The 21,067-nt window shown below is 44.8% G+C and overlaps 1 protein-coding gene across 1 annotated transcript in view; it reads left to right on the top strand.

Annotated features, from left to right (window-relative positions):
* PDZD2 (PDZ domain containing 2) overlaps window positions 1–21,067 on the top strand; it is a 718,708-nt gene that overhangs the window by 647,767 nt on the left and 49,874 nt on the right. Inside the window, 1 exon segment of the mRNA XM_029579361.1 lies at window positions 3,161–3,278. Coding sequence (XP_029435221.1) covers window positions 3,161–3,278 — 118 coding nt within the window.

The raw sequence follows: 21,067 nt of genomic DNA on the forward strand, positions 1-21,067 counted from the left end.
TATAAGAGAGCACTATACATCTTTTGGGAGATCATTTCCAAGTTAATCATCTTGAAATGCTGCTTTAAGACATCCTTTGAGAAGCTAGAGGAAGATTTGATAAATGTTTTCTTAAAGTAACTGTAAACTGACTGTATGTAACATTTGGCCAACTGCAAGGATGCTGCCATCTTGCCTCCTCCATAAGTGCCCTAGGCATACACGCACTGAAGAAAAAAGACCCTGCAGTGGGGAAACCAGGTGCAGCACTGGCAGGTGATGTCAGCATGTGCTGGGCCTCAGCAGTAGGTCCTCCTGCCTTGCCTGCAGTGCGTGTTGCTAGTTCTCTGCACCTTGCCTCATTGTCCTGTTGTCTTGCCTTGCCCTGTTCCTGCCCCTGCCCTGCCTCTATTGCCTTTCCCTGTCTGTCTGTCTGTCTTGTCCTGGTACTTAGAGTCTTGTTTTGCCTTGCCTTGTCTGTCTTGTCCTGTCTTGATCCTCATTGTCTTTTCTGTCTTGGCCTAATACTCCATTTCTTTCCTATGCCTTGGATTCTGACTTCGCTCCTGGATTGCTGCCTGCCCTGACACTTGGCCTGGACCTGGATATTGTCTTTTCACTGCCTGCCCTAACCCTTGGCCTGGACCTGGAAATCATGTGTTTGCTGCCTGCCCTGACCACAGCCTGCACCTGGACTCTCTCTGACCACTTCTTAAGCCTACTAGGCAGTGTTGACACACCACAGCTCAAGGGCTCACAACCGTGACAGCTTACTGAGGCTATTAGCTCGGTGGATTCGTCCCCAGCTCAAGCTATTTCCAAATTGGCCCTCCAGGGCCAGCAATAGCAAGACCAGCTCAACAACATGACTAGCATCCTTCAAGGCCTGGCAGCTCGAATAGAGTCCATGTGGGTTCGCGCCTCGGCACTTGCATTAGCGCCTTCCCCAGCCACTCCAACATGGCCATTGGGCCCATGCCACATCTCCTGCTGCCACCCATGTATGAAAGCAACCCCAAGAGCTGCTAAGGTTACATGAACCAGTGCAGAATACACTTTGAACTGCAAGTGGCAAGTTTTCCTTCAGATTATACCAAGGTGAACTTTATGCTATCTCTATTAGACAGTCCTGCGCTAGCCTTGGCATCGCTGCTATAGGAGTGGGACAGTCCTTTGATGAAAAACATGGACGATTTCCTCCGGCAGTTCCAGCAGGTTTTCGACGAGTCTGGTTGGGCCTTATGCACAGCTACAGAGTTGCTTTGCATCAGGCAGGGTAGTCGCACCGTGACTATGCCATTCAAGTTCACCCTTGCTTCAGAATTCCATTGGGGCAAAGATAGCCTGACCGCCATCTTTTGGCAATGCCTAGTGAAGCTTATAAAAGACAAGCTGGAGGGTCCACATTAGAGGAACTCATTGCCCTGGTCATACGGGTGGATCTCTGGTTCCAGGAGCAGGCTCATGAGAGGGAGGTGTCACGTCGGCATTTCAAACTAGCACCCAAGTTCCAGAAGCCTCTGACAGATGTGCCAGCCACTTCTGCCTCAGAAGAGCCCATGCAACTTGGGAGATCCACCTCTCCGAATAAAAGAAACAGAGGTGTAGGCAGCTCAACCTCTGCCTCTATTGCTCAGCCCAGGAGCACTTTGCCAGCTGTTGCCCAGAAAAGGTGGGAAAATTCAGAGCCTAGGGTTGGTCGGAGAGGAAACCTAGGCTATTAGCTATTCACTCCGAATGCAAAAAAAAAAAAAAAAAATGTGCATTTAAGACATGCATTTTTGCACTCAGAAAATAACGCCTGCTGAGCAGGCGTTAATTGCTGAGCGCTCCTAAAAGTTGTACAGAAAAGCAGAAAAAGCTGCTTTTCTGTATATCCTCCTACTTAATATCATTGGGATATTAAGTAGCAGGAACAAACCTTTAAAAAAAAATTTAAAAAAAAAAAGCGCCAGCTGTTGGGTGCAGGAAACAGACTCTCAGTTAACAAGCATCCATTTCTTGAAATCCTAGCTGTGCGCCATTTAGGGAAACGGATGCTGATAAATTTGGCGTCCGTTTTCCTAACTGGCAGACGGCTGACGCTCACGTGCTCCCGTTCTCAAGGAGGTGCTGGGGCGTTCAAGCAACCCTTGCGCCTCCTTGATAACGCAACCCCTAATTTAACTGTTGCATGGCGCCCCCAGGAGGGGAGCCTGGGGGCGCTTTAGGAAAGCGGGCACTGGGTGTTCAGCGCCCACTTTCAGCGCATATTTATTGCATCAGGCTCGTATAATTTTCAGAATATTCCCTCTAGAGGATCCTCTTCTCCATATCTCTTAAAAGCGACACACTGTAGAACTGCTCAGAGGTAACCGTCTGCATCAGTCCTTTCCCATGAAGACAAACATTCCAATCAGACCTCCAGAAACTTCATCAAACAGGCTGGAGAAAGGAGGAAAAACTAGGGAGCAAAGAATGTACTTAAAGAAGTGCAGAAAAAGAGACTGGTCAAAAAGTTGAAAAGATACTGCACAGAGAGAGAGAGAAAAACATTAACTAAAAGTGAGAGGTGAATAGTAAGAAGGAAAAACGAATGAAGAAATGGGCAATTAAAGTAAGAAGTTGCAGGCTTCAGATAAGAGAAGCAAGATGGGAGTAACAAAGAATAATGTGGAACCAGATACAGACAGGTTAGAAAAATGGTTTTATTTCCTAAAAGGTTACGGTGTGTGTGGTTTAGCGGTATGTAATCTTGAGAAAAGGTTTCTCTAGATGGCAGGAAACATGATATTCTGAGACTGCAGGATGTTTCTGATGAAATTCCTGACTCCATGATAATGAAGCAACAAAGGAAAACGAAACAGTGTCCATGGACACGTCTTCCTGAGTCACTGTTGTGACGCTTATTCTGGAGGGCTGTGTTATTATAAAACAAATACCTCTCAAAATTAACTTTGATGTTTTACGAAATGCAGTCATTTTCAATACAACAGTGCAGGCAGTGGTCCATGGCAGTCACTGGTTAGTGAACAGATTTCTGTCTCCTGACATATATAAGTCCTGTTGACAAAGCAGAAGAAGCACAAGCTTCAGAAAGTCAATATCCTATTAATCAATGAACCTGAAATGTAAAAAAATGAAGCGTCTTGTGAGGTGCTAAATATATTCTGAAAATTGTTCTTATCTATTTTTGTCCTAGTTTGGATCAACTGATAGTCTCAACTTTAGACCAGCAGAAATTACAGTCCATTCTGTCAACAGTGATGTCAAAATCAGATATCATTGCTTTGATTCAAGAGGCCAAATTACAAGCCGAGGTGAGCATTGCACAATTTACAGTGAAATGTGACTCTCTTAGGTCAGTGTTCCCAACGTATCCAACTTATCTTTTCTCTGGTTATGTTAAATCTTCAGAGCTTTTTTATGCTGTTTATTAATACTCCGTAGCCTCTGGGGAAACCTAGATCCTCATGTGCTTGACACACGATAGTTCGTGTGGAAAAATGACTGAAGCCTTCACGATTGGCGCGGTTACTCACCAGTTTCAGTATGCAGCCACTTTTCTGTGTGGAGTGACTACAGGCTCAAAACTAAAAAAAAAAGAACATTACATAGCAGATGATGGCAGATTTAAAACTGGTTTTGCCTAGTTTGCCTGGGTAAAGTTCATTTAAAAGTGCATACATCTGTTTTCCACGTCTCTCTGCCCGCACCCCTTACCCCAAGTGGTATCCCTGGCCATCCATTCTTACAAGGGCCAGCCATTGACCACAGATGGTGTGCACACAGAGAACAGCCGCAACTGCATGGTAAATACAAGGAGGCTGATATTCAGCACCATTTAGCCGAATAAGTAGGGACTTATCCGGCTAAGTGGTGGCAGCTGAATATCCATTCCCATTCAGCAGCCAAATAACTGCATATCTGGCTAAGTAGTTAGCCAGATAACTAGTGGGTGGGATATGCACATTTAGGGGAGGAGCTACTTATCCAGCTAGCATAGCCAGATAAGTAGTGATACTCAGACTTATCCAGCTATGTTAACTGGATAAATTAAACCTGCTCAATAGCAGGTCTAAAGTTAACTGATTAGTAACATTCAGCGGCATACTCGTGCCACTGAATATCCCTTGTAAATTAGCCAGATAAGTCTTATCCGGCTAATTTACTTAAATGTCAATATTCAAAACAATTTATCCAGCTAAATTCAGGACTTAGTCGAACAAATCTATGGTTTAAATAACTGTTCCACCCCCTGCTCCCACTGTCCAGATAATTTTCAGCTAGATACGTCATTATCTGGCTAAAACTTATTCAGGTAAAAAGAAGTGTTCCAGGGATGGAACATCAATGCTAACTGGCTAAGTTTAGCTGAGAAAGTCCAATCATGGTGAAAGTAGGTCTAAAGTTGTCCGGGTACATGTAAAAGGGACCCACTGCATGATGTGGGAGGAAGAAGAAAAGATTCGTACAAGAAATGCTTTGCATTTTTCTAGTCACGTGCATGTATTTAGCAGGTAGTATCAAAGTTAATTGTTCTAGCTACACCAGTCATTACTGTTATTACTGTTTATGCAGATGTCAGATCTGCAAAAGGACCTTTATGTCTCAAAAGCTTGAGTGCAGAGTCATCTTTGGCTAATTCTCTTGCTGGCCCAATAAAAGTTATCACATCCTGTAAAGAATCCAGGTTTCTGCAGGACTTATACAGCTACTAGGACTCTGTCCTGCCTGTGTATGCAGACTTTCAATACACTGAGGTTATTTTTCTTGCTCAGGCAAGTTCAAGAAACCCGTCACCCATGAAGCCCTCTGATCCTTGTGGTTATCTTGTATACCAGCTGCATCAAAATTTCTGCAGTGTAGTCTGTTGTTTTCTTGCTTGACATTCACCTTTCACATCTGAGGTTTAGTTTAATAATTGATCTTCTTTGCTTGTCTGTCTTTTTGAAAAAAGAAGTATTTCAGCCCCACAAAGGCCACTTAAGAAATTTGGATAGCCTAGCATGTGTCCAATTGTAAGTAGATTGGTCTGAAAGCCTTGGAAATTGGCAGTGAACCATAGACCTAAACAGTCTGCTTCAATCCCAGATTAAAATTAAGCAATAGAAAACACCCAATACAACTGGAAAATCTACTGTTCACTATTACGTTTTAGATAATCTTCACTTAAATGTGAGCAAGTGACAAATCTGGCGGTGTCTTATTAATTAATTTTATATGGTGCTGATAATGTGACACTACTACATAAAGTGCTATTTTACAAGGCGCTACTATACAGATGTAGATATATCAATTGGTCTATTTACTAAGCACTGTTAATGGGTGTTGCGTGCCAAGTTTGGTGCACTTCATAAAAAAATGTGTTAATGCACATAATTGGAAATACTCACTTAAGCTTTACCAATAATGTGGAAAATGTATTCCAAACATGTGATAAATAGTAATGAAACTACAATATGCCAATGAACCTCTGAGGTGGAAAAATACATCTAAAGAAACAACAAAAGATCCCACACAGTAAGATTGCTGTGAAATATAGCACAATTGTTCTATACAAACAACTGTTATTGTATAGGCGATATATAAAAACATCTAAATAAATAAATAAATATAATGATACTCTGTAGAATTACACAGCAGTTTGTTTGCAAGAGGCTTTTATTTGATGGTCATTCTACAGAAAGTGCTATACGTATATCACAGCGATCTTAATGTGTGGGATCTTTTGTTGTTTCTTTAAATAGCAATGAGCTACATCAAATGCAAATGCATTCATATTATCTCATTAATATTAAAATGAAATAATGCAGATCACATTAAGCCCTGCCTCCCACTGGCTCAGGATTGTAAAAGAGGCACATAGCCCTGAGTGTACTACCCTCCCTCCCCCTCTCAAATCCCGCAGCTCTGTAGGTCAGGTCACCCCCTCCCCAAGTTTGAATAGCGATGGTCTCCAAGGGCAGGATAATGCTCAGTCACTCCCACCCCTCCGGTGCTGAGAAGTCACTTTACCCTCCGTTGCCTCAGGTACAAACTTACAGATGTTACCGGGAAAGGTTTTTATCGCACATACACAGTCGGAGGTACACATCACTGAAGATTTTCTGTCATTTCAATTGATTGCTGCACTCTCTAACTAGATTGTTTGATGCTAGGTAGAGAGTCCAGTGTACAAATCAACTTCTCTTGTACCTCTCATCAATTGAAATGACAGAAAATCTTCAGTGATGTGTACTTTGCTGATCCTACCTCCTATTGTTATGTAAAACCACCCCCCTAAACCTACACCACCATCCCCAAAGCCCACTCAGAGTTAAAAGTGCCCCCGCTTACTATGGTATAAATAGTAGAATGAATACACACTCTCTCACTCTCTCTCTCTCTCTCTCTCTCTCTCTCTCTCTCTCTCTCTCTCTCGTGCTATTTCTCCTCTATTTATAGCATGTTGATAAATCTACGGGTTAGATTGTAAGCCCTCTGGGGATAGGGAAATACGTACAGTACCTGATTGTGTAATCTGCTTTGAAGTACCAAAAAGCAGAATAAAATAAATACATTCAAAATGTCACTGGATGACGATGTTTTCTTTTGCCTCTTGTTATGCAGAATTTCAATGCTAGTGGGGAGTGGAGCACCGGGGGTGGGGGCGGGGTGGAAGTTTCACAGGAGCCCACAGATCTATCCCCATAGAACCATTGTCTGGAGATTGCATGCAGACATTTATTTACGTACAGGTCTTTATATATATACTGTGCTTCCAAGAAACAGCAAAACGGTTTACATTTTAATAACATACCCAGCATGTACATAGAGTCAATGTTACAATTTCACATCAGGAACAAGAGACCATGTTCAGTCTTCTCGAAAACCCTTTCTCTCAGACTGTGTGCGTGTGGCAGTGCTGCTGGCAGGAGATCCATGAAATGTTACAGTAAATCCACTAAACTACATTTGTTTCACCCAGGGGAAGAGGAGAAAGGGGGCTTGTGTGTGGCAAAAGGTAGCATCCAAACATAACAACATGAAGGCAGAGAGAGCAGTATCCCAAAGCTGTTTAATCCTGGTGGTTCTTTCCAGCAGTAACCTTAAATATCAAGTTCCAGCAGCTTTGTGAGAGAGGTGGGTTTGGCAGCTTTGTCTGGAAATACCAAAGCTGGATTTTACTCATGGCCAAAAGTAATTAAATACATTTTGAAGTATTTTTCCATGGAGAGATTACCAGTCCTATCCATGCCAGTCTGTAAAATATGAGAACTCAAATACTTCACTGAAGTAATCGCATATGCGGGGAAGGTTTTTGTGGCTTGCGAAATGTTGTGTTAACGGAACACCTCCCACCTAATGAGAAGCGAGATTAACATTTCTATAACATGAGAATGCTGTTAAGTTTTTCAGATTTTTTAAATATGAAAATCAGTAGTCTGTTGTTGCAGGCAGCGTGTATGTAAGGTGATATATGTGAGATATGTCCAACTAAGATTTGGTTTGACCACGACCTTTAATTTCATTGGTAAGTTGCCCTGCAGTGGTAATGTTACTAAATGTAGTAAGAGAAACGAACCTTAAAAATACTATTAGTGAGTAGAAGTGAACGTTTCCATTTTAAAGCCCATTGCATTTATTCAAAAGGTGTAAACCCCGCCCCCTCTCCTTCCTCCCTGAAGTGTTTCATACTGTAGGTCGGAGCTAGTGCTGAACAAGACTAATGCCCAAGGAATGCAAATGGGGCAGATATTTTTCTTATCCAGAGTGAATGTTCACCAGAGACATTTTGTATGCAGTGGGTGCTGTAAATGGTTTATTAGCATATCTCAGTTAGCCAGAATACTAGTTATATGCATTATTTAAAGATTAGACTTTTCTCATCCCTGCTGCAATTATACCCAGTACAGTGATAATTAAATATCCAGCCATATCATATCATATATATGCAAACAATGTAGGAACCCTCTTGGTGAATAATAGTAACAAACAAAATATAAATTCACCTAACAGCAGTGACTGAGACAAAAGAACACCTCATAACAATGTGTAGTATGAACTCACATTACTCAGGATGCCGACTGCACTCATGAGACTTCAGTCACTCTAAATCAGTGGTCACCAACCCTGTCCTGGGGGGCCCACCAGCCAGTCGGGTTTTCAGGATATCCGCAATGAATATGCATGAGAGAGAATTTGCATGCACTGCCTCCATAACATGAAAATTTTCTCTCATGCATATTCATTGCGGATATCCTGAAAACCCGACTGGCTGGTGCGCCCCCAGGACAGGGTTGGGGATCACTGCTCTAATTCATAAGTGCAGTCGGCATCCCGAATAATATGAGATCATATTGTTATGAAGTGTTCTTGTTCTCTCAATCATTGCTGTTAGGTGAATTTATATTTTGTTTGTATATCATATCATTCAGCAAATCTCTAATTCCGGACTGTAAAGTGTTGGATAGTAGAGCTTTTGCTGTATATCCCCTGTTTATTCATTATGACTAGCTTTAAATCAGAATGGCTAGTGTGCTCACAAGGACTGGGCCTAGAATCTCTGGTATGATACACTGGGTAAAAGTGACAGAAGCTGGGGACACTTAGGAGGAGGGTAGCTTTGTGTCCTCTTGGTTAGGATTTCACTAGTTTTCAGGTGGGTGTGGAAGGAAGAAGCATTGGGAGGGTTAGAGGGGGATGCAGCAATGTTTGCCGCTTTGTGGAGGGGGTAATACTGCCATGCATGATATCAGCTACTGTCGAGTGGGAGAGTAGCTGATAGGTGGGACACCCTTCATTTTTTAAAGGCATGGTGTGCAAGTGGGGATTGGCGGCTCCCTCGGCATAACAGTTATACCCTGTGGGGACGAGGCAATGAAAGGGTTTGGAGTGGGACACCTACATTTGTAAGAAGGAAAGAGGGGATTGGGATGCTAAGGTCTCAGCATTTTTTCCCTTAACTGGGGCTTAGGGAGACAAGGGGAGGGAAATCAGGTCTCTCCTGGCCTGAGAGGTAGCTCTATGCTTAATATTAATATACGGTAGCCGAGTAGGTTTAACTTAGCCTGGTAAATATTCCCAGATAATGGTAGAGCTGCTGTTCACCACAACCAGGCTTGCTCTGCCAAATTTATCCAGGAAACGCTGATGGTCAGCTAAATCTAAGGCCTGCCCACAGAATGTCCCAGGATGCCTCATTTTTATCCAAACAAGTTTCAACCGGGTAATGACTTTGCTGGCTAAAACAGATCTAATCAGCAAGGGGATTAATATTTATAACCCAAAGTTGGCTTGTTTTGCTAAATCCTGGAAATAGCTGTACCACCCTCTTGGTCTACAAATTGCTCCCTGCCTTTTTCTCATTTTTACTACCGCAAACTAACCCTGATGCCCCTGTGGCAGTACATCAGATGCTGCGTCATGCAAAGTAACCTTCTTTGAAGAAAGGAAATGTGTGAAAGCTCCTGAACTTTTGTTGCATGAAATCTCCTGAAAACCCAAGGAACCTGGGATTAAGGCATTTCACGCCTGGCCAGAGGCAGTGGGTTAAGTGGATGCTAGTGGAACTCCTCTCCGAAGATGTGAACCGTCTGATATCACATGGAGGAGAAGAGAGCAGGGGACTAGCAATGCCCATTGTAATTACTTCTGCCATCTTGCTGGAGAGTGATTTTGAATGTGTCTGCACATCTTTCATTCCTCTGCTTGCAGTTGCCATTACAGTGCAAAGGGCTTCTCACTCAGAGCGGGATATATTTATTTATTCTGTGAGGCACCATTTCCTCGCCTTATGCCAGCTGCATGACATTATTTGACTCTTTTAATATTTTTCTTTCAAAAGCAAAATAATCCTGTGATCCCCTGGATGGTTTCTGTTTATAGCCTGCCTCCTTTCAGTACTTTTTCCTTAGGTTTCTCCTTTTCAGTTCTTTTTTTGCTTTCTTGTTTCGTTGATTTTTCCTCTTATAGTCCTTTCTTTCAACTTTTTCTATTGCTCCCCCATGCAAACATTACTCCAGATTTTTCAATGCAAAACCCTGCTGTATTTTCAGTGGGCAAAGTACCAATGAAAAGCCGAAGCAATTTTTGCAGTCGAGCCAGAAGCACGGCAAAACCTTGGTAACACTTTGAACACACTTCCTACGTTTCTCAGCGCTCCCTTACCTGACTTTCTCTCTCTTTCTTCACCTCCCTCAATATCTCCCATAACTTTCCATCCTCTGTCTTTGTGCTACTAGTGCTACTAATCCTTTCTGTAGCACTACTAGACGCACATACAGGGGCGGATTCCCGATGACGACCGGCCCGGGGATTCGCCGCCTAGGCCGGCCCAGGAGATACCACGTGGTCTGCCGAGCGCGGTTCTGTCACAGCCGTGCTCGGCAGACCATGTGACCAGAGCGACCAGCCCACCGGGGGATGCCCGATCCCCTGATTGGCCAATCCGCCCCTGCGCACACAGATATGGAAGTTTATAACCAACTTGGGGTTATTGGAAGGGATGGACAAGATGGCGCCCATCCAGGTCTAAGTAAGATCCCATATAAACCATCTTGTGCAGTCACGTCATTGGAGGGGGGGCCATTCCCTCCTCTCTTCCCACCAACATACCCTAAATTGCCCAGGGTGCAGTTCAGCCATCCTGCAGTTCTGCCCACATCAGTTCACTGCTTACCCAGTACTGCTCATGATTGTTGCTTAGAGTTCTAGCTGTTTCCATGCTCAGGCCGGTTTACAGAGGACTCGGGCCAGGTAATACTGCAAGAAGGGATTAAAAAGCAGTTTATGCTGTACTCTATATTGTGCACAACAATCAGGTCGATCCAGTAAACAGGTCGATCCAGTAAAGTGCAGCCGCGTTTACCCTGCTCCTAACTCGCGTTCTACTCACTTTCCGGCCGCGTTAGCCCTTCCTGCGATCCCCAATCCCCTTTAACCTATTCCTACCGCGTCCTAAAATCCCCAGGCAACCCCTTCCGCACGCGGCATGTATATTGCATGTAAACGATCGAATTGGCTATTCCCTACCATTCAGTAACGCGCGCCCCAACTATCGCTATTTTACCCTGCCGTTTTGCCGCGCGTTTAACCTGCTAACTTACCGCCTATCCTTACCCCTGCGTTAGAGGCAGGGGTAAGGGAAGGCGGCAAACTTTCCCCCAGCCCCCGCTCTCCTGCCCTGGCCGCGTCCATGGGTGCTGGTCTCCGGGGCAGCCCCAGTCCTCTCCCCTCCTCCCGAAGCAAAAAAAGCGAAAAAAAAAAGTAGCAAGAGAGCGAGGGGAGAGAGGACGGGCAATCCTACGCTCGGGATTGCCAGGCCCCCCTCCCCTCCTCCCGAAGCAGGGCGCAAAAAGCAGCCTTGCTCCGGGAGGAGGGGAGGGGGGACTGGCAGTGTAAAGCGACGAAGCGACTTACTTTTTGCAGCCCCCCTCCGGACATCGGCGAGGACGACCTCGGCTCCCCTCTCCTGCCTCCAGCTGCCCGCGAAGATAGACTCCTGCACGGGCGAAAGCGGCCCCTGTTCGTGCAATTGGGCCGCTGAAGGCGTGACATCACATTTCGCGCCTTGCTTCGGGAGGAGGGGAGGGGGGACTGGCAATCCCGAGCGTAGGATTGCCCGTCCTCTCTCCCCTCGCTCTCTTGCTACTTTTTTTTTTTTTTTTTCGTTTTTAACGCTTTGGTTGCTTGCTTCGGGAGGAGGGGAGATGGCTGACAATCCCGAGCGTCGGAGAACTGTCCACTTCCTGGTACCTGCCAGATACCAGCGTGGCCGTGAAGCGTTAGGCCCGCGCACCCAGGATACAGTATAGCGCTCTATACAGTAAAATGGGCTGCACGGGCCTAACGCTTCACAGACGCAGCTTGCATTTGCAAGCTATTTACATACAGGATCGAGCGGTAGGTGAGCTGCACTGTACATGTGGCAACCGCGGGTGCACCCGGCACTAACACAGCTCTTCTTACCGTTCGGTACTGATTTGACCTGTAAGTCCCTTCCCCAAAGAGGGGCCGATGCAATAACGTGTACTCAGCATAGCACACAGGTTAACCCGCAGTTGGACGTGTGTTTTGGACACACTAGAATAACAGCCGATACAATAAGGGGATTAGTGCGTCCAAAATGCGCATCCAAACAAATGCAAGGCTAATAGCGCTCATCACATGTAAATGTCATGTAGATATAGAAACATAGAAACATAGAAATGACGGCAGAAGAAGACCAAATGGCCCATCCAGTCTGCCCAGCAAGCTTCCCTCATTTTTTCTCTCATACTTATCTGTTTCTCTTAGCTCTTGGCTCTAATTCCCTTCCACCCCCGCCATTAATGTAGAGAGCGGTGATGGAGCTGCATCCAAGTGAAATATCTAGCTTGATTAGTTAGAGGTAGTAGGGGTAGTAACCGCCGCAATAAGCAAGCTACACCCATGCTTATTTGTTTTTACCCAGATTATGTTATACAGCCCTTATTGGTTGTTTATCTTCTCCCCTGCCGTTGAAGCAGGGAGCTGTGCTGGATATGCGTGAGGTATCAGTTTTTTTCTTCTCCCCTGCCGTTGAAGCAGAGAGCTATGCTGGATATGAATCGAAAGTGAAGTATCAGGCACATTTGGTTTGGGGTAGTAACCGCCGTAACAAGCCAGCTACTCCCCGCTTGTGAGTGTGAATCCTTTGTTCTTAGCTATTACTCTTGGTGCAAAAAATTGCCGTGCGCCCAACGCGCACTTTTTAACACAGCAAATTTAATGCCAGCCCCAGAACTAGTGTTAAGTCTTGCCATGCATCAAGGGCCAAACTAAAAAAAAAAAAAACAACAAAAAATTCTGCTTTTCTGTAGTTCCTGCTATAGAGGCGCTCTCGGGGGGCTGGCAGGAGCAGATTGGCAACTATGGGAGAGGAGAGGAGAGGAGTAGCCTGAGAAAACAGCTCCTGCTGCCTCTGAAAAAAACACACATAACCTGAATACACAGAAACATGCATTCATTAAGTAATGCAAACGAAATGAACGCATGCATACAACAAAGAAATTCACCAAAGAGCAAAAGACCAGATCGCTCTCGCTCTCTCTCTCTCTCTCTCGTCTTGCTGCGGGGCGAGAAAATAGACGCACGCATGGAGCCTGGATGTGCCCAGTTGGGACGCACATTTGTACTTGCATGATATTGCATCGGCCTTACAGTTTATAATCTGTGTTTGAGGAGATGGAATTTAAGAGATGAGCCGAAGGTTGCACAGTGAGTGATGGGAATGAAATTTGAAGCTGGTCTCCAGCTTGCGGAGAACTTTAAGCAGCCAATGATACCGCCAGCCCTGATCAGCCTGAAACAGACAAAGAAAATTAACTTTGCTAGCTTTTTTAGCTCAAAATGTGCAGGTATGTGTGGAATGATTCAATCAGCAGTAGCCTGATTAAATGTGCACGAGGAAAGATATTGTTGCACTTTGAAGACCCTTCCCTTCTCCCTCTTTTCCTCCAGCTGATCTCTGACTTGCAGAAGTGTCATGTCATTAGTGCTTTTAAAGGGAAGATGGGTTGCAAGAGCCTGTTAGCAGCACAAGCTTGCAGGGCTGTGATGTGACTTAGTTTTTAGAGAGATACTTGTAACCAGTCCTGGTTTTGGAACTTCCATCTGAAAGCATGATGTGATTTGTCATCCTGTGTCTTCCACTTTTGTAGTCTGGTCTCCATTTCCACAAAACACAGGAAAGACATTAAAAGGCCAGGACTAGCTACATGCCTCCTTCCAAAACTGGGTCACAAAATATCTCTGAGCATCTAGAAACACAGGCCAAACGATTTGAAATGTCACTAGGGCCAGGCTTACCTTTCAGGGAAAAATGTAGGGTAAAAAGCTTGAAAATCTCTTTGCTTCACAGTTTTGAAAAAAACACTTCCTTTGCTCCCAGGATTTAATTTCCTGCAAATCCTAGAAGGGAAGAAGTTCCACAGGAAAAAAAAAACAACAAACATGCAAGTCAATACTTGTACAAAAAGTGCTGTGGAAACTTAGGGGGTCATTTTCTATTCGATATCACACACGATAGCTAGATAGGGGCGGAGTCGGGACCAGAAGAGGAGGAGCTGGGGTGGAGTCGGGGCGAACCCGGCGGAAGCTTCGCTGGCGGTGATAAGGTAAGACCCCTTATTGCCACCAGTAGCGCACCCAATAGCACCACCTTTCACGGTGGCGCTATTGGGTGCGAAAGCCGGCAGCGATAACACCGCGGTGGTGCGATCGCTGCCGGCTTTCGCAGGCCCGTCCCCAGCTTCACCGCCCCCCCGTTACCGCGGGATTCAATAAGAGGTGCGATATTAGAAAATCCAGGCCTTAGTTTCTTAAGTTTAGCACTTTAAAGAAATGGCTCCATAGAACTTTTCATGAAGGTTTTTGCTAGATATTTTTTCCTCTGGGCACAAAAAATAAATTGTAATAATTCATGACTTAAAAACTGTGCAAACAAACTCACCTGCAGGCTTTTTGTACCATTTTGTTCTCTTTTTCTCAGAACTTAACTCTGGTCCTGACAGTCTTCGCTGTGAGTTATCTGATTATGGTGATTTTTGTTTAATAATCTTCTTTGCGATTTGATGTCTGCTTGACGCCAAGCCTTACAGCAGGGGGACAGAGTTAGTTGTTCTTTTATAAATCTGAAATAGAGAACACAGAACATGTATCAGTCCTGGAGAGAACTGAATTGTTTTTAAATTGGGAACTGTTTATGGAACAGGGTGGGGTAATGCATGAGCTTCCAAGTCTGCATGGATTCCTCCTTCTTGGTAAATACAAAGCACAGTTTCAATGTCAGTTGGGCCTGGCAAATATTTGACAATTTGCGACTTTTTATAAATTTTGCAAACTGATAAAAAAAAAAAAAAGTTTTCATTTTATTTGAATTGGCAAGTGTGACGGCTGATAGCTTGAAATAATTTAACAAAGTTTAAGAATGGAGTGTATCTATGATAAAATTGAAAAGTAGACATTGGCTGCAGATTTAAACCCCATTTTCTCTTAGACATGTGGTTGCCTTCCTGCCAAGATGGTGCATCACCATAGCTGATGTAAAACATGGCTCACACAGCAGGGCAGCTGCCCATCGCTTCTTCCCCGTTCTGCCTTTTGGTAAATCCACCCCTGGTTGGAATGGATGATAAAGCTGCAAAGGATGGTTACATAGTATTATCATTATCATCATTTATGCATTTATGTTGGGTTCTAAAACATTTCTAGATACTATCAGGCCGATACAGTACAGTGTGCTCCGGTGGAAAGCACTGTTAGCCCAGGTTTTCGACGCGCTAGCTTTACCCCTTATACAATAAGGGGTAATAGCGCATCGAAAACGCGCATCCAACCCCCCCCCCCCCCCCCCCCCCGAAACGAATAGCGCCCGTAACATGCAAATGCATGTTGATGGCCCTATTAGAAAAGATACAGAGAAGGTTGACCAAAATGATAAAGGGGGTGGAACGATTCCCTTAGAGGAAAGGCTAAAGAGGTTAGGACTCTTTAGTTTGGAGAAGAGACGGCTGAGGGGAAGTATGATAGAGGTCTATAAAATAATGAGTGGAGTGGAATGGATAAATGCAATTCGGTTGTTTACTCTTTCAAAAACTACAAAGACTAGGTGACATTCAATGAAGTTACTAGGTGATACCTTTAAGACAAATAGAAAATATTTTGTACTTAATGCATCATTAAACTCGGGAATTCATTGCTGGATGATCTGGTGAAAGTGAAGATGGGTTTTGAAAAGATTTAGACAAATTCCTGGAAGAAAAGTTCATAAACCATTATTAAGGTGGACCTGTTATCTCTGGGATAAGCAAAATCGACATTTTGGGATCCTACCAGGAAATTGTAACCTGGATCATCACTGTTGGAAACAGCATACTGGGCTTGATGGACTTTTGGTCTGACCCAGTATGGCAAATCTCATGTTCTTATCCCATATATATATATGGGATAAGCAAAACTGGCATATACATATATATGTGTATACATATATATATGTGTGTGTGTGTATATATGTATAAATATGTGTATATATATATATGTATATATACGTGTGTGTGTGTATATATATATATATGTATATATTGTACATAAGAACATAAGACTTGCCATTCAGGGTCAGACCAAGCATCCATCAAGCCCAGTATCCTGTTTCCAACAGTGGCCAAATCAGGTTACAAGTACCTGGAAGGATCCAAAGGGGTAGATAGTTTCCAGGCTACTTATCCCAAGAATAAGCAGTGGATATCTGCAACTCTACATTAATAATGGTTTATGGACTTTTCCTCCAAGAAAGCAAGTTTGCTTACCGTAAACGGTGTTTCCGTAGATAGCAGGATGAATTAGCCATGCTGTCATGGGATCTGTCCATCAGGCCCAGAGGGCGGAGCTTGACAAAGCAGAGGTTAGACTTTTAGTCCCTCTGCGGCTGCGCGTGGGTTCCCGCGCAGGAAGTACAGATTCTCCTCAGTCTGTGATTAAGCTAAGGTAGTTGAAGACATATGGACTGCCAGGGAGGAGGGTGGGTCAGCATGGCTAATTCATCCTGCTATCTACGGAAACACCGTTTACGGTAAGCAAACTTGCTTTTCCCGTCGATAGCAGGGCTGAATTAGCCATGCTGTCATGGGAGTCCAAAGCTCCCGATCACGGTTGATATAAGTGGTAACTGTTCGTGATCAGATCATAGTGGCAGTCCTTGAGGAACAGATGATAAGGAATGGAGTACAGCCTGCCCCAGCTTTGCGTCCTGAGTGGTTTGCTGATGGAGGCAGTAATGAGCAGTGAATGTGTGGAGAGTAGTCCACGTTGCTGCTTTGCAGATATCCGTTGGGTGGACATTGTTAAGATGAGCCCACGAGGTTGACCAAGCTCTGACTTGATGAGCATTAGGAGTGGAGGACAGTGGTATGTTGCTAGATCTATAGCAAAACTGAATGCACTGTACAATCCAACTAGAAATGGTCCGCTTAGAGACCGGTAGACCCGGTGCTTTAGGGTCAAAGGAAAGGAACAACTGTGACGGTCTCGATACTGCTTGTGTTCTGGAAAGATAACACTGTAGTACTCGTTTGCAGTCCAGGGTATGAAGCAGCTTTTCCCTATCATTGGTATGAGGTGGTGGAAAAAAGGTTGGAAGCTCAATGGTTTGGTTGAGGTGAAAAGCCGAGACCACTTTTGGTAAAAAGGAGGGGTGTGTCCTGAGTACTACCTTGTGTGGGTGAGACTGAAAGTAAGGAAAATAGTGTACCAATGCTTGTAACTCACTCACCCTTCTTGCCGATGTTACGGCTACCAGAAAGACTACCTTCCAGGTTAAGTATTTGGGATGTGCCAATTCCATTGGTTCAAATGGGGGAAGCATTAGACGTTCCAAAACCGTGTTAATGTCCCATGGTATGAGTGGTTTGGATGCAGGTGGACGTATGCGATAAAGTCCCCTGATGAAACGTGAAAGGAGTGGATGAGTGGAGATACTTGCGTTGTTGCACAACGTATGGTAAGCTGCTATGGCACTGAGATGTACCCGAATTGAAGAGGCAGCAAGCCCAGTGTCAAAAAGTGTACATAAGTAGTCCAACAGTTTGTCCGGAGGGCAATCTTTTGGATGTAACCCGTTGTTTGTACACCAAACAGCGTAACGTTTCCATTTATAATTATAATTACGTCTGGTCGAGAGCCTTCTAGATTCTAAAAGAATGAGTTGTGCCCGGTCAGAGACGTTGTAATCGGTGAAATAGCTCCGTTCAATAGCCATGCTGTCAAATGCAGAGAGGCATGCATGGGGTGTAGCAGTGTTCCCTGATCTTGAGCTAGAAGATCGGAACGTTGTGGGAGATGAATGGGAGGCTGCTGCGACAAGCGGAGTAGAAAACTGTACCACGGTTGGCGAGGCCACGCAGGAGCTATTAGTATCAGAAAGGCCTTGTCCTCTATACATTTCTGGATGGTCTTGGAAATGAGAGGAATGGGTGGAAATGCGTATAGGAGATCGTGCGACCATGAGAGCAGGAACGCATCCTGCGCTTCCCTGTATTGGCTTGGCCGAAGGGAGCAAAAACGTGGAACCCGTGTATTGGCTTCCGTAGCGAAGAGGTCTATTGTGGGGGTTCCCCACTGTGTGAATACATGTTGGGCGACTTCCATATGTAGAGTCCACTCGTGAGGGTGGAATACTCGGCTCAATCTGTCGGCCCTCGTGTTGTCCACTCCTGGTAAATATGTTGCTTGTAGATGAATGCAATGGAGATGAGCATGCTGAAATATCAACAACGTTTCTCTGCAAAGGGTCCAGGATCCCGTCCCTCCCTGTTTGTTGATATAAAACATGGCCACCTGATTGTCCGTGTAAATCATTACTCTGTGGCCTTGTAAGTAGCTCTGAAATGCTAAAAGTGCTTTCCTGATGGCTCTGAGTTCCAACAAATTGATTTGAAGGTCGCGTTCGGACGGAGTCCAGAGACCTTGTGTCTCGTATATGTCCAGGTGCGCTCCCCAACCTTTTCTTGAGGCGTCTGTAGTTAGAACTAAGTCGTGAGTGGGAGTGCGAAATAACGCTCCTTTGTTTAGAACAGTGGGTTTCATCCACCATAAAATGTCTTGTCGCATGGCTGCAGTAATTGTGATCATGTGTGTAAGTGGTTGGGCGTGCTGTTTCCATTGACGCTTCAACCCCCACTGAAGATTGCGCATGTGAAGCCTGGTGTTGGGCACCATGAAGTTGGCCGCCGCCATATGACCCAAGACTACTAACAATTGTCTCGCTGTCGATGAACGAATCTCGGAGAGATGGAGGAGGAGAGGTTTGAAGAGAAGTTGCCTTTCCTGTGGAAGATAAGCTCTGCAACGAGTGGTGTCGAGTTGAGCTCCTATGAAAGTTAATTTCTGTGTCGGTTGGAGTTGGGACTTTGAAAAATTCACTACCAGTCCGAGCTCCTGTAGAAAGGGTATTATCACTTGAAGTTGATTGAGTAATGCGTCCTTGGAAGAGGCTAGTACGAGCCAGTCGTCTAGATATGGAAAAATCGTTATTCCACGCTTTCGAAGATGAGCCACCACTACCACCATGCACTTGGTGAATACTCTGGGGGCCGCTGAAAGGCCGAAGGGGAGTACTTTGTATTGATAATGTATGCTCCGATGTTTGAAACATAGGTATTTCCATGACTCTGGATGGATTGGAATGTGAGTGTAAGCATCTTTGAGGTCGATGGAACACATCCAATCGTTGGGTTGCAGTAAGGGGAGAATGGTCTTTAAGGATACCATCTTGAATTTCTCTTTCACAAGAAATTTGTTGAGCTCTCGCAGGTCTAGAATGGGGCGATGTCCTCCCGTCTTCTTTGGCACAAGGAAATATGGGGAATAAAATCCCTGGTTGATCTGTGCTTGTGAGAGTTTGTTGATGGCTCGCATTTGAAGGAGAGAGGAGATTTCTAACTGCAGTTGAGTTTCCGAACTCGTGGCCCGGGGTAGGGGAAGAACCGGGAGGTTCGGTCTGTGTTGAAATTGTAACTGATAACCGGTTTGTACTATCTGCAGTACCCATTGGTCGGACGTAATGGATTGCCATTTGGGAAAACAAGTTTGAATTCTGCCCGGAGGAGCATGGAGGGAAAGTGGTGGCTGCGAAATCAAAAAGCCTGTGCAGGTTTTGTTGTTGTAGTGGAAGATTGTGGTTGAGAACGTTGGTTACGAGGGCGTCCTCGTCGTGGCTGTTGAGTTTGCTGAGACTGTTGCTGTGGCCTCTGGTAGGTGGGATAGGTAGGAGGTCTATAGGGTTGGTAAGACCTATAAGGTCTGCGGTTATAGTTTGAACGGCGACTAGATGTAAAATTGCGCCTGGGGTATTGAGTTGAAGCAGAAGATTGTAGAGACTGCACCGCGAGTGCCTCATCTTTTAGCTTCCCCACCGTTTCCTGGAGTTTGGTGCCAAATAGATTATCTCCGACACATGGAAGATTCGCCAATTTGTGATGGACATCTTCTCTTATGGAACTGGAACGAAGCCATGCGGTACGTCTAGCCGCTATGGAAATTGCGGACGCCCTGGAGGAAGTCTCCATGCCTTCGTATATGGAGCGTAATAAATGCCTGGTGCACTCCTCCATATCATGGAGGGTCTGAGGGGTAGTAGTGGCTGAAGTGGTCAAGAGACCCTTAGTCGCCTGGATACACTCATAAAGATATTGAACCATGTAAAACTGGTGGTTCAATATCCTAGTACTCAACATGGAATTTTGAAAAAGCTTTCTTCCAACTTCATCTAGATAGCGGTTATCTTTATTTGGCGGGTAGGAAGCGTGAGTTCTCATTTTCCGAAACCGCTGCATAGCTGACTCTACCACAATGGAGTCATGTGGAAGCTGTGGAAGTGCATAAGGTGGTTCTTTCTTTATACGAAATTTGAGGTCCGATTTTCTCGAAACAGATGTAATGGATTGAGGAGTTTCCCAGGATTTCAATAGAACTTGGTGAAGCAATTCGTGTGGCGGTATAGCCAGAGGTTCACCGGGAGTTTCAAAAATACGAAGGAGGCCAAGGGTTTCAGCCCGAGGGTCCACTTCCTTCTGTAATGGTAAATTTAGAATCTTTCCTATCTTCTCCAAAAACCTTGGATATGTAAGATCCTCTGGTGGAGAGTACGGTTCAGCAGGTACATCTAATGGGTCGGAAGGGAACCCCGTTGAGGAGGACGTGACAGAGATGGGGACATCGAAGGAGAACCACGATGTGTATGGTGTCTAGACGAAGGTGATAGACTGTGACTTGAAACTGGAGACTGCAATCGTTGCTGATGAGAAGCAGTTTTCAGTGGAGATGCTGATATAGCTGGTGGTGGTTCATTCTGAGTAGGCATCAGAAAAGCGGATTCTATGGTTTCATAGAAGCCAGTCAAAGATTGTGATAGCTGGAAAAACGCTTCTTTAGCGTGAGATGGCATTGTTGGCCTTTGATTTGCACGGATTTCCGGTTGGTTCGGAGGCAATTTAGAAACCGGGGTAAGAGATCTGCTTCTAGAGAGAGAACGTTGAGAAACAGAAACAGAAGTTGTTGACTTGGTAATAGACTTAGAGCGAGATGACGAAGTCGAGGAAGAAAGCTTTCT

This window comes from Rhinatrema bivittatum, chromosome 1, assembly GCF_901001135.1.
Source record: "Rhinatrema bivittatum chromosome 1, aRhiBiv1.1, whole genome shotgun sequence".
NCBI classification, from domain to species: Eukaryota; Metazoa; Chordata; class Amphibia; order Gymnophiona; family Rhinatrematidae; genus Rhinatrema; species Rhinatrema bivittatum.